Source organism: Eschrichtius robustus, chromosome 8, assembly GCF_028021215.1.
Source record: "Eschrichtius robustus isolate mEscRob2 chromosome 8, mEscRob2.pri, whole genome shotgun sequence".
NCBI classification, from domain to species: Eukaryota; Metazoa; Chordata; class Mammalia; order Artiodactyla; family Eschrichtiidae; genus Eschrichtius; species Eschrichtius robustus.
This window is the reverse complement of record NC_090831.1, coordinates 10,524,645-10,538,652: the sequence shown is the minus strand read 5'-3', so window position 1 is coordinate 10,538,652 and position 14,008 is coordinate 10,524,645. Positions and strand designations below refer to the sequence as shown.

The 14,008-nt window shown below is 45.5% G+C and overlaps 1 protein-coding gene across 1 annotated transcript in view; it reads left to right on the top strand.

Moving 5' to 3' along the window:
• HECW1 (HECT, C2 and WW domain containing E3 ubiquitin protein ligase 1) overlaps positions 1-13,656 on the top strand; it is a 249,366-nt gene extending 235,710 nt beyond the window's left edge. Inside the window, exons 24-27 of the mRNA XM_068549881.1 lie at positions 2,655-2,801; positions 4,414-4,528; positions 6,555-6,753; positions 13,293-13,656. Coding sequence (XP_068405982.1) covers positions 2,655-2,801; positions 4,414-4,528; positions 6,555-6,753; positions 13,293-13,404 — 573 coding nt within the window. The 3' untranslated portion in view covers positions 13,405-13,656. The remainder of the gene's footprint in view (positions 1-2,654; positions 2,802-4,413; positions 4,529-6,554; positions 6,754-13,292) is intronic.
• Positions 13,657-14,008: the final 352 nt, after the last annotated feature.

Here is a 14,008-nt window from a genome sequence, read left to right as displayed (position 1 = left end):
GATGTGACACAAACTTTCAAAGTCATAAAGGAAAAGATTGAGACAGTCAACTAAAATTACTTTTTTAATACTGCATGGCAAAAATACAACATAAAGTAAAAATGGCATAATATTTACTACATTGTAATGCATAAAACAGACAAAAGGCTATTTCTTTCAATATAGGAAGAGATTCTGCAGATTGGTAAGAAATGATGGACAGCACAATAGAAAATTAGCAAAGAATATAAGTAGATAGTTCCCAGGGAAGGAAATACTCACCCTCATTCACTATTTTTTAAAATGCAAATTAAAGCATTGTGAAATACCATTTTCCCTCATGAGAATGTCAAGAATCAGAAAGCTTAGCGGTATTCTATTCTGGAGATGGTGTAGAGAAACAGGCACTCTATACAGGAGTGTAGGTGGGAGTAAGCAGAAGTTTGCTTCATCCTCTATGAAAGGCACCTTTGTGATATCTATCCTCATTCTAAATGCACCTGCCTTTGACTCAGCATCCACGTCTAGAAATTTGCCCTACAGACATATTCACATCCAATTGAAATGACTAATGGATTCGGATCTTCATTGCAGCGTTGTTGATCATTGCAAAAGATCCGAACCAATCTAAATGTTCAGCAGTAGAGCATTGGTGAAATAAATGATGAGTCACTCACACAGTGGAATAGTGGGCTAGTGGGATGTGTGGTCTGACACCCCAGCCCATCCGTTTACATATAAATCATAAACAATAAACCGGGTAGTATAACAACAACAAAGAAAGAATAAGACAGGTCTAAATTGGTATGAAACAATGGTCAAGGTGTATTTTTAATTGAAAAAGTATGATGATGAACAGTGTGTATAATATGCTATCGTTTATGGGAAAAGAGATGATCTATATGTATTCCCTAGTGTATACACTGATACATGTATACACCCCTAGTGTATACATTCCCCTTCCCTGGAAGGGAGGGAAGGGTGATTTTCTCCAAGTAGGGAGATTGTATGGCTGGGAGATGAGGTGGGAGAGAAACTTGCTTTTCATTGTATGGCCATTCATAGCACTTAAATTTTATTCCATGGGTGCAGGAAGAAATCAAGTAAACTACAAATGACTAAATACATAAATTAGAGGGAAAAAAATAACGTTGAAAATAAAAAGAGCAATTCTTCAGGTGTATATAGCGTAGGAATTGAACAACTCAGAGAAAGTTCAAAGTGTTCCCAGCGATAAAAATAAGGATGTGTTATCGATCTAGAATAATATCTATCTGTTTAAAGCTTAAACAATCCTGTTTCTTTTCAAATGAGGTCACCAAGAACGATGATTTTGGTTTTAGAAAATCGAGTCTCAGCCCTTCTTTTGGCAAGTTATGGAGTGAAGAGCAGACAGACAGATGCAGCTGAAAGTCACCATAGGCTTTTCCTGGGCGTGTTAGTTAAGATTAGGTTCAGCTGCTAATGAAGAAACCCAATGACCCTGCGGAAACTAACAGTATATTTTTCTCGCACATAAAAGTGTGGAGGCAGGCAACCCAAGGCTGCGGTCCCTACGATGGCCACCTGCACTCATGACCCAGATGCATACGGTGCCCCAACCATGACGTCCGTGTCTGAAGTAGCAGGACGAAGGGGCACAGCCCCTCCCTTTAAGGAGGCCCCCTGAAAGTGCCATACAACACCCCCGCTTATACCTTATTGGCCAGAACTTGATTACATCACACACTTAGTGTCAGGAAATAGTCTTATAACTGGGCAGCTAAAATCCAGAGGCTCCAAAGAATATGGATCTTGGGTGGCAATTATTATGTTATAATTGGCAAGTATTTCATATTTACCCTAGTCACCCAAGTGATAGAAGAAAATGTAATCAACAGACTTCTGTGAACTGTTTTGTTTAGGTACCTTGTCCATGAGTGCCAAATATATACATATATTTTTTAATCAGTAACTAAGTACAGTTATGCCTCATTTTTCTTACAGCATTGAGCAGCAAGGTGAACCCCTTAAGCAAATTTAAGATAACTGATGCTTACCCCCTTCAAACACCAACACTTTTTGATAAAAATGTCTAATATGTTATGTGCCTTCTTGCCTTTCAAAACAATAAAGCACAGATCATCACTTTTCTTGTTAGCTTGTCCTAACAAACATGCATCTTCATACTACGTGGCGACTTCAATCTCTGTTTCCTTTCTCAAGGTCAGGCTGTCACTCTTCAGCCACTCTTATACCTGGCTGCAAAACTATCCTCCCACCCTCCACTGTTTTCCTGCCAATGATCTGCTGTGGTTAGGGAAGAATTTGGCTGTTAAGAATTTGATCTAATTGGGATTTGGGGCAATCAAGTATGCGACTATAGGATAAGGACATTCCAGTCCATTTAGGGACAACCAGGGGCCTTTTTCTTTTATTTCCATTAAGCCTCTTGAGTTAAAGAAACACATTTCCTCTTTATAAAACAAAAATGCTTCTAAGGTACTGAAGTGTCTGCTTAGAACAACCAGAACCTTTCTAGTAACTTCCAGGAAAGGAAAAAGAACCAAGAAGTTAATGATGCCAAATGCTTGTGAAGAGGACTTTTTGCAAAGAGTTCATCCTCCTAAAATCGATCTTTCTCACTGCAAGATAAGCTGAGTCAACAAGCATCATGATCTTTGTTTCCCCACAAGGTAACGGAGAGGGAGTTAAAATCTGGAGGAGCCAACACCCAAGTGACAGAAAAGAACAAGAAAGAGTACATCGAGAGGATGGTGAGGTGGCGGGTGGAGCGCGGAGTGGTGCAACAGACCGAGGCCCTGGTCCGGGGCTTCTACGAGGTGAGACCCGGGCCTGGCAGGCAGGCCAGGCCTTCACCCCCGACACAGCTTGTTAGGAGAAGGGAGAGGAAGAGCAGGGCAGGGAGAGGGCTCAGCTCTACTCACCAGCGTGCAAAGAGGACCTCCTGGGGTTAGAGGGTGAGGGGTCAGAGTTCTCTGGGAAACCCAGCTCTTGTGGTCTCACGAAACTGGCATTGGTGTGGCCCTGCTGTGCCACCTGTGAAAACACATGGCACCTCCTGCCAAGATGTGTGTGTTGCATCTCCTTTCACTCAGTGAAATAAAAATGAGTGAAATGAAGGCACTGGAGGGCATTGTCCACTCTCGCTTGATTTTTATTTTCTTACACAGGCAGACCTCAGAGATATTACAGGTTTAGTTCCAGACCATGGCAATAAAGCCAGTGTCACAATAAAGCGAGTCACATGAATTGTTTGGTTTCCTAGTGCTTATAAGAGTTATGTTTACACTATACTGTAGTCTATTAAGTGTACAATAGCATTATGTCTAGAAAAAACAATGTACATAACTTATTGAAAAAATACTTTATTACTGAAAACACTAACCATCATCTGATGATGCAGGGTTGCCACAAACCTTCAATTTGTAAAAAACGCAGTATCTGTAGAATGCAATAAAGCAAAACACAATAAAAGGAGACATGCTCCTAGGGTCACTTTGTGCCACGTGATCCATGCTGAGATGGTAAATCAGGAGGATAGTGACTTATTATGGGATTGTATGAAATCACGTGTGTGAAACTTTTGAAAATTATAAAGCACTATAGAATTTAAAGAATCTTTCATTCAATTAAAAAAAGTTTTTTAAAAAAAGCATCAGAGATCAATAGTAATCAAAAAAAAAAAAAAAAAAAAGGACACTGACGACTGCTAGCCTTCGTGTGCACCAAAAATTGACATGATTAAACTTCTGCAATTTAGAAACAAGAGTTTGGGTGTTGGAAGGTTTTCTTTGCTGCTGTGATGGAGAACAGCGTGGGTGACCGGCTGGTCCACTGGTTTGATTAGAGGAGGTACCCACTGCAGGTGTTCAGTTGTACCTGATACATTTGGCAACAAGATGTAAAGCCGGAGCTCAGAACCCTGATCAAGCAGATCTTCCCAGATCTTTGAAGGAAGAAGGCAGGAAGTAAGGGGAGAAAGGAAGGAAAAGACAGTCATTTTAATATATAATGTCCATTCCTAGGAAATAAGTCCTAGTTTTATGTAGAGGAGAGGATCCCTTTTAAGTGAAGTGATAACACTAATAGCTATTGAATCACTTCACAGTGACTTGGACTTTTTGCCTTCAAAAGGCAATGTTATTTGGAAACTTAAATGTGACTGTGGAAGGTCAAGTCAGGCTTATTCATAACATCCTTCCGAGAGGGTGTATCATAGTAGTGAAAAGCAGCAGACCTTTTTGGAGTTCCCAGCTCATGAAGGGGTTATGTTTCAAAATGTTCATGATTTTGAACTTAAACATGATAGCACATTGGGGGGAAAAAGTTGTAAACAGTGGTCAACCTCCCAGCTTAACCCACAGAAATAATAATGAATGTAACCTCTCAAGGAGGTTGAGCCTGGAGGCTGAGGCCTAATGTGGATTTCAGGTGGTGGACTCGAGGCTGGTCTCCGTGTTCGATGCCAGGGAGTTGGAGCTGGTGATCGCGGGCACGGCAGAGATCGACCTGGCCGACTGGCGGAACAACGCTGAGTACCGGGGAGGTGAGCGAGCGGGGCTTGTTGACCGATCAGCTCTCACAGACACAATCCCTCACTTCTTAACAGATGTTATTGAGGTGAAACTGACATAACATGAAATTGATCATTTTAAAGGGACCAACGTGGTGGCATTTTCTGCACTCACAATGTGGTGCAACCATCACCTCTAGCTAATTCCAAAACGTTTTCCTCATTCTCAGAGGAAACCCTGGACCCATGAAGCAGTTGCTCCCCCTTCCTCCCCCATCCTCCCACCCCAGCAAACCTCAGTGTGCATTCTTTCTCTGTGGATGTACCAGTGCTGGATATTTCATGTAAATAGAGTGATACTGTATGTGGCCTTTTGGGTCCGGCTTCTTTCACTTAGTAAGGTTTGTTCACATTGTAGTATGATTCACTACTGCATTCCCTTTTATGGCTGAATAATATTCATATATATATTCCATATGTAGTGATAATATAAATATAAAATAATATCACTTTTTGAAGGTTACAAAAAACTTGGCCTTACTTCAGTACATGTGCAAAGTAAGCTCTGGTCCATGCCTTCTGCCAGCTTCCAACCTAGACTTTCCTTGGGATGACAGTAATCCCTGCTGGTTGTCTCTGGCATAACTCGGTGGAGATGCGTTCCGGAGAACGCCAGCGTCCACAGGCCATCTCCAGAGCGGGGTCATTTGCTGGCAGGAAAGCGTGTCCTGCTCCCTGTAGAAGTGAAGCCCTCTTCACATCAACCCTGGTTTGCTGCAACACGGTTCTAACTGTCATCTCTCCAAATCTGATGTCTAACCCCTCCCAGCTATTCACCTTCACGCTGCCAAACCAGCCTTCCTGAAACCTTTATTTTGATCAGGCCATTTCCCGCCCCACAAAACAAGCAAGCTCCTTATTACTTAGAGACCTCTGAATGTTTTTTAAGCTGAAAATCCTTTCTTCATGTAAAATATTACAGAGAAACCCCTATCAATATAATAGAGGGTGAACAAGGGGCCCATCATCTAAGCCTCCCTTGTCTCCCCGGTACACTCAGCCGTGTAGGAGGAAACCTCTGTGGGACCACTAGGCCCTTCCTGGCTTGGTAGGAAAGCCACCAACCTAAGGTGTCAAGTCACAATGTCTCTGCCTAGCTATTAAGGCCTCTGAGCCCCCAGCAAGGTCCCTTCAGTCCTCAGCAGAACCCCCTCTGTGCTGGTCTAGTCAGCTTGCTGTTCCCTGCATATTGATTCCTCATTCTTATCATTCTCTATTTCCCCTCCTGCATTCACACAAACCCTTCACATGCTGAACTCACACCTCCCTTCCCTTATGAAGCTTTCCTTCTTTCTGCCCAAGTCCACATAGATTTCTGCATCATTGAGTGTTTTGTGCATTTGAAGTCAGTGGGGAATCATTTACCTCATCATAAGTGATTGCTCCAAGCTTGGCTTCCTTACTGTCCTGTGAGAGGCCCCATACTACTTCCGTGGGCCCAACTCTTTGTGGCCCAGGGCTGATCGGGGGGCAGCGGCTCCAAGGGCACTTGGAGAGCCCGGCATCTTCCGTTGACCAAGTTTGACATTCACCTCCAGCCTTTCTTAAGTCCTAGACGCTCCACAGTACGTGGTTCCCAAGAGCTAAGACATCAGAACAAAGACAATACCAGGAAATATCGTATTTGTAGAGAGCTTTGTCTCTTCGGAACCCCAAAGATCTCTACCGAACCTCGTCACTCCTTGTCTACATTTATATCAGGCAGGAAAAGGACTCCTGGGGTCCCAGTTGTTTAAATAGAAAGCAAACATCTCTGAGGACATCCCTCACAACATACAGCCTTTTTATAAAGTGCTTATTTTCTAAATAGGCTTTTGTTCTTAAATTTGAGTCAGTTATACAAATTGTTTTAGACCTACCTAAAGGCCATCACGAGAGAAATCAGCAAATCAAGAGCTGCTGTTCAGTTCTTGGCACACCTGATGTGTATTTCATCTCCCCCCCAACACTCCCTCCTCCCCTGTACACATCCTCTCGGTCTCCCTCCTCCTCCGCTCAGGTTATCACGATGGGCATCTCGTGATCCGCTGGTTCTGGGCTGCGGTGGAACGTTTCAACAATGAGCAGAGACTCAGATTACTGCAGTTCGTCACGGGAACATCAAGTGTGCCCTACGAAGGCTTTGCAGCCCTTCGAGGAAGCAACGGGCTTCGGCGTTTTTGCATAGAGAAATGGGGGAAAATTACATCTCTCCCCAGGTACGGAGCTCCTGCCCACCTTTGGGAAACCTGCCGAAGAAGGCCAAGTACGCTTTGTTATTTGAGCTTGGGCACTTATCCGTTGGGATGGAATTCTTTCCTGCCACCCAAAGTATTGTTCTATGAGTCGTTAGTGAAAGGTGTGGGTGAGAGGTCTCGGGGAGGTGCATTTAGACCATATTCTTAGTGATTTTTCAATGACTGATGGTATTTGGGCTATTGGTATCACGGTCCATGTGTCAGTCCTACGTAGCCCAATTTAATTTAAAGAGGAATGCCTCGTCTGGGGGAGGGTCCAAAGTGGCCCTTCCAGCACTGTGTCTGGACTTCTACTGTTACCCACCCGGGTTCTTGGACTCTTTAATCAACAGAAATTGGTAAGAGGCCAGACAAATTCAGGAAAGGGTTTACTGGGACTTGCCCCCCAAGGCGGGGTGGTGAGCTGATCCCTTACATGGGGTGAGGGTGGGGTGGATCAGTGGGTGGGGCCAGAGGGGCGGCTTAGGTGCTCTGCGCACCCCCTTGGTGGTGCTGTGTGCAGGGATCATGGCAGTCCCCCGTTTCTGCTCCCGGCATCTCAGAAATGGCAGTTGCTTTGTGGCCTTTTTGTATCTTATTGTTCATAATTGCCCCTAACTGCCCATGCCTGCAGTTAATTTTAGTCCCTTAGAGTTTCTTTGTATTCTGTTGCTCAAGGAGATGTTTGTCCAGGTGCAAGCACTGCAGTAAAGGATCCCAGGTCCCAGCCTGTCTCACTATGGCGTAGCACTGGATACACTTGATATTCCCTGGAATAGTTAGCATGTACATGTTGCAGTTTTCCTACTATGTTTCAAAATGTGTGCAGACAAGACCACGTGTATATCTCCAGTCTCTATGGTGGCTTCTATACAGTAAGCTATTGATGAAATTATTGTAAGATAATGCAAAAAAAGGAGGCACTAGGGCTCCAGGCAGTTTAATGGAATGAATTCCCTGCACGATGAGTTTTCATCCCAACACTTCCTCGGCCCTTTCTGTGCCACTTTGGGTAGCATATTCCTCATCAGTGAAATAAGGAGCACTAAAGAGATACTTCTGTCTAGGTACTATAGTAATAAAACCCGCTCAGCCAACGTTAGATTGATCCACAATTATTTTCTTCTACTGTGATATTTTCTAATTATAACAGAAGATTCGTATTTAATCCAGCTGTATTTCTATGCGGCCTCCCAGACGCTTTGCTAAATCCCTATTGTGGAAGGATTTACTGAACTATAATTTTCATCTAGCTTTCCTAGACATTCTAGCATCCCAGAGATAATTCACCTGATGACGGTGAGCGTTAGGAGGCCCAGGAAACAGAGTGCATGCCCAGCTGGTTACTAACAGCCTAAAGCGTTGGGGCACTTTTCAGCCCTGGCTTCGCCCACTTCGATCAGCAGACCCTCAGTGCTCGTTTGCATGGCTCTGCTGAGTACTGGACCTGCTGAATGAAGTCTGGCAAGAAAATAAGGCTAAAAAGGCAAGGTTTCCATTTGTCGAGTGTGATGATAGCTTTGGAGGATGAAGTTTTTTTGGAAACATTTTGCTCTGACTTTAGAAGAGTGAATTTGAGTCGCATTTGATGATTCTCTCATAGTGGGCACCTCAGTGTGCCCCTGAAGGAGGGCCTGAGCTGCAGCAAGTCACCTGCCCAGAGGGGCTTACAGTCTAGGGAGGAACGGAGCGGAAGAGTAAGTGGTTACGACCCCAGGTGGAATCAGAGGAGCACCAAGAAGGGAAGATAAAAGCAGGATGCCGTGAGTATGTAGCACAGAGACCTAATCCTGACTGAGCTGACAGGAGACGGTGACACAGAGAAGCTGGCATTTAGGTGAGCCCTGAGGGGCAAGGAAGGGTGGAGGGGATTCTGGGCTGAAGCAACAGCAGGAGCAAAGCCTGGGGGTGGGAAGGGTCAGCTGTGTTCAGGAAAGGTCACCAAGCTGGCATGGAGGACAAGACGTCCATTGCGACACTCGCAGGGGACGCGGTTGATAGAGAGCGTCTGGTGGGCCGTGGAGAGAAGACCCCCCTGAGGAATCCGCTTTACTCTTTAAACGGAAGTCATTGCTTTTGTCACTTGGGGTCAGAGCGTGAGTCTAATTACATATACGCTCTGGGAAATGTGCATTAATGAAATGTGCATTAATACTATCAACCCACACAGAGAACTTATAGGGTGGACGTCAGGCTTATGAACAACCCAGCACATCTGGGGCAAGGCACCCCTAAAAAGGCTGCTACCCCACAAATCCCAGAGAGGGTTCTTGGGGGAAGCGGGGACTTCGCTGTAGGCCAGAAGGGCCCCAAGAATCAAGTGCTGAGATGCCCCTAAGGGGACAGCGAAAATGACCCTCTGAGTAGTAACCCCCGACTAGTCTTTCTTGTGCATTTTCTGAAGATCCAAGAACCTGGAAAGTGTCACCTATGTGTGGAGAGAAAGAAATAACCTCTGAATTCCAATAATGGTAGTTCGGAAAGACCTGGCCTGGCCACATGGCAGGTGATAGAAGCCTGAGGCGAGCAGGGGCACCAAGCACCCTCGGGGTGACCCAGGGCTCCCCAGAGACCGTGAGCCCCATGTGCAACCCACACTCTGAGGAGCTGCATTCTCCTCAGATCTTCCCTCTAGAAAGGCAGCTGGCCTCCCAGGTGAGAGAGCGTCACAGCAAAACAATACATCAGGCCAAGTCCTTGCTTTCCAGAGTGTGTGTGGATTAGGACAAAGGACCCTGAGGGTAGAGGTTTCTAGGCTCTAAGTTTACAGTGCCTGGTGAAGAAACTTCATAAACCATCGGTGGAGCATAAGAGGGGTGAGATGGTCATGGAGGTTGGGGTCAAGGAGCTGGCAGGCCAGGGCACTGAACAGTCAACCAAGTGGGCTCAGATGCTACAGAGTCTGGTGGGAAGACCTGAAAATGGAGAGCATTTAAGCCAAGTACCAGAGATTTTAATACATGTGTTACCCGGAAGGTCAGAAGGTATGGAAGGTATATCTAGATCACTGATGGTCAAACGTGTCTTAACTACAGCCCACAGAGAGAAGGACCCTTCACATCCCAACACAATACATGCATAGGTACTCCTGTGTGTGTGTATCTGAAATACATGTTCTTCAAAACAATACTTCATCCTTATTACCTGCAGGTAATACACTATTTTCTACCCTATCCTATTTCACTGAAATAAGATGCCAGACAAAACCTGTAGTTTGGGGGGAAAAAATACCTAAATGGCATGAGATTCAGAGGAACAGAAATTTTTGATCAAAGATTGAAAAGTAATGATGTAGAATTGGCAGTGGGGAGTGGAAAAGTCGCTCATCCATCTACAGCCCAGCATGCAGCAGGGTGAACGGTGACCATCTCCACTCATGAGTGCTGAGAACCACGTCCAGAGCTTGGAGGCCACATCCAGACCAGGAGGTGGGAGAGTTTCCTTACTGTAGAACTTGACAAGGAAAGGCTTGGGAGGAAAGAAAACTCGGGAGCTGGTCAGGGTAGACCCAGCACAGGCAGCGTGGAGATAAGATAAAGGAGAGGAGAAAACCTTAGGGGTTTACATTTAGAGTAGGGACCAGGGGTAACAGAATTATGAGTCATGGGCGGATTAACAGGACTAAAATACTAACACAAACATGCTTCACTGCAGATGTAAACTGAGCCCAAGCCCAGGATGAAGGTGGAGGCCTGGTTAAGTTAGTAGTTGGCTTACTCTATAGGGATGGTTCTCAAGGTGGGGAGGGCAGGAAAGAGGTGATTTTGTCCCCCCAGAGGACACTTGGCAATGTCTGGAGACATTTTTGGTTGTCAGGGAGGAGTCCTCCTGGCTTCTCTCAGGTAGAGGCCAAGGATGCTGCGAAACACCTCCAAGACACAGGACAGCCCCTCCCGGTGAAGAGTCATCAAGCTCAAAGTGTCAATAGTGCCGGGTGGGAAGCCGTGCTCTGTAGGCTGTCGGGCTACAAAGGAGGCATGAGGAAGCCATTGGGAGTCCCTGAGAGAAACTGACAGCCACTGAGAAGCCATGAAGAAGCCAAGGGAAGAGAGATGTTCAGAGGAAGAGCTGTCAGGTGCTTTCAAAGAGCTTGAGGAGGTGGGCGTAGAAAATGTGCCTCTGGATTGGGGAATTGAGAGGTCATTGACAAACTTGGAAGAGAGTAGATTCAGCAGTGATAGAGCGAGAACCTGTCCGGAGATTGAGGCCGTAGTTGGGCGGTGGAAGAAGATGACTTGAAAAGGAGCCACACTTAAAGAACTGGCCTCACAGCCGCACGCGGTAGTGATGCTGCCTGTTTCCATTGTTTGCTCGTAACCAAGCTTAGAGTGGTCTCCACCGCAGAAGAGCAAGACTGGCTTTGGTACTGTCTCGGTGCACATTTTAACCAGTAACTTGGAAAACCTCGAGGAGACAGAGAGATCGACTGTGTAGGTGACACAGGTTAGAAGTATCACACATAGTAATGTGATGGGCACAATCCAAATCCAAAATGATCTCAAAATGCTGGAACCCTAGAATAACACCGACAGAGTGAAATCTGACACGGCACAACTGAACAGATCCAGTGGAGTTCCAAAATATCAACTTCGCAAATATGAGATGAGGGTGATTCATTTGCTTGCAGTCATGTGGAAGAGGCCAAGGGTCTGAAGTCCCCACAAGGGTGACACAGTTCCTAAAATCATGACTGCAGTGGTGGTCGCATTATTATTAAGAGACCCTGATGCTTAAATGATGATTCACGGTTTACGAAAGGCATTTATGTGCTGTCCTCACACACCAGCCCTCTGAGGTGCACGGAATATGTATTATTACCCCATTTTATAAGTGAGAAAACTGAGGCTCAGAAAGATTCATTGACTTTCCCAAGGTTATAAAGCTAGTCAGTGGCTGGACTGGGACCAGGCTAGAGGTCTTCCGAACCCTGGTTCCGGACTCTGTCCGCAGCCCCACCCCACCTGGGAACACGGGGTCCAGTGCCCAGGAAATGAAGTAAGCGGGTCCTCCGTGCTGTCAGGACCACACGTGGAGAGCAGCGAGGACTCAGGAATGAGGAATCAAATCGTGATCTGATTGTGTTCATTCACTCTAGATTACAAACTAGGATTTATTTAAGAGTGAACCAGGCCTATAGATTAATGCACTAAGAGCAACTCTTGAAGAAACTCTGGGTGTTCAGACTAGGTCTTGAAGAGGGGCCATTTGCTAATGTTTTCAGTTCCCAGAAATTATCTTTTACAGAATTAATCTGATCCCAACTATTTTCTAAATAGGATTTTTTTTTTTTCTGTATTATTTCCACTCGGGAGTGACAGTTAAAATGACCAGATAAAGAAAACCAAGAAGATGCTGTCTGCCCGTATCCTGCCCCTGGCTAATTCAGCCAGTTCCAAAAGCACACCTGGCATTTTTCTGCCGCTCTCAACTTGGTTTCGCAGGGTCTGGTCCTGGTCCACACATTGGCACATAGCAGGGAAAGCCGTTCTTTGTCTAGGCCAGACACTGGCCCACATAGATGGGCCCGCAGGATGAAGTACATGACAAAATAAGCAGAACCCAGGGCAGGTGGCACCGGGATGCTGCAGGCATCCAGGGAGGATTATCCCCCAAGCTCAGCTGTTCTTGGAAATGCAGCATCTCTGCTTCAGGTTAAGCAGGCCCCACTATGAGTGGTAAAGGAGTCGGACTGTCAGTGCTCCATCACACCTGCCTTGATGGAGCATTGGATCTCGAGAGTTCCAGGACATCCGTTGGCACCTCTAAGTCAATGCACAGGGTTTACAGAGGCCCAGAAATCAGAGCTGGGCAGGGAGACTTGGGAACATAATCCTCTAATACTAATTATGTTCCTTTGCTGGCCACATCCAACTTCATCTCTCAGTTGTAAAATGTCGCTGGTTTGCTACTGCAGTGCTAGTATAGCGTGGTTTGCTTCCAAACGCAAACCTACCCCTCCAGTTTCTAGATATTCCAGTCCCTCAACTGGTCTATTCCTGTCTGGAAGGCTGTGGTTCTCTTTTTTTATTATTATTATTATTTATTTATTTATTTTTGGCTGTGTTGGGTCTTTGTTGCTGCGCGTGGGCTTTCTCTAGTTGAGGCCAGCAGGGGCTACTCTTCGTTGCGGTGCGCAGGCTTCTCATTGCGGTGGCTTCTCTTGTTGCGGAGCACGGGCTCTGGGCACGCGGGCTTCACTAGTTGTGGCTCGAGAGCTCTAGAGCACAGGCTCAATAGTTGTGGCGCACGGGCTTAGTTGCTCCGCGGTATGTGGGATCTTCCCGGACCAGGGCTCGAACCCGTGTCCCCTGCATTAGCAGGCGAATTCTTAACCACTGATCCACCAGGGAAGCCCAAGGCTGTGCTTCTTAGTTTGCAAGTGTGTTATGGTGGTCCTAAAACATGGTTCTACCCCCTTTAGATTCACTTTTGATTCACAGATTCAGACTGATCACAGAACTGGCCAAGCCAGTTGTACCATTGAAACAAACACCTTGACCAGCCTTTTCTCCCCCATTCAGGGCACACACGTGCTTCAATCGATTGGATCTTCCACCTTATCCCTCGTACTCCATGTTGTATGAAAAGCTGTTAACGGCGGTAGAAGAAACCAGCACCTTTGGACTTGAATGAGGAACTCAAAACTTCCCTGACATTTTCCTGGCCAGTGACATCATCCTTTCCCTTTCCCTGAATCAACTCTCCTTTGATTTTGGTATTCCATGATTTTCGTTTTCAAACCAAATCAGGATTGACGAGCTGTGCATGAAGAATTGCCTTCTTCTAAGATCTAACCTTCAGGCTTATCTCCTCTACTTTCAATGAACTGCTAGCCTGTATGCAATATTTAAAAACAAACAAACAAACAAACAAAAAAACAGCTGTCTCAAGGTCTGTGTATATCTCCACATACCTCCATTACTAACAATGAAATATGAATGCAAGTTATGCTACACTTGACCAAATGGTAATAAATGTTTACTTCCATTTCTATGATTTAAGGGGAAATTTGAGCGTTAAGCATTCCAAGCTTTTCTACACCCATCTCTTCTGAGCAGAGCCACCATTTTTAATAATTTCTAACAATAAACTCCAGAATAGGAGCTGATCAACTCTTTCTTTTCCTCCCCCTCTACTTTTTCCCTGGGCATCCAATCCATCCAAAAACAGCAGTAGCAACACCACAATTTTGATACATTCAACTCATGATTCGTGTGTGGCATCGGTCCCATCAGCT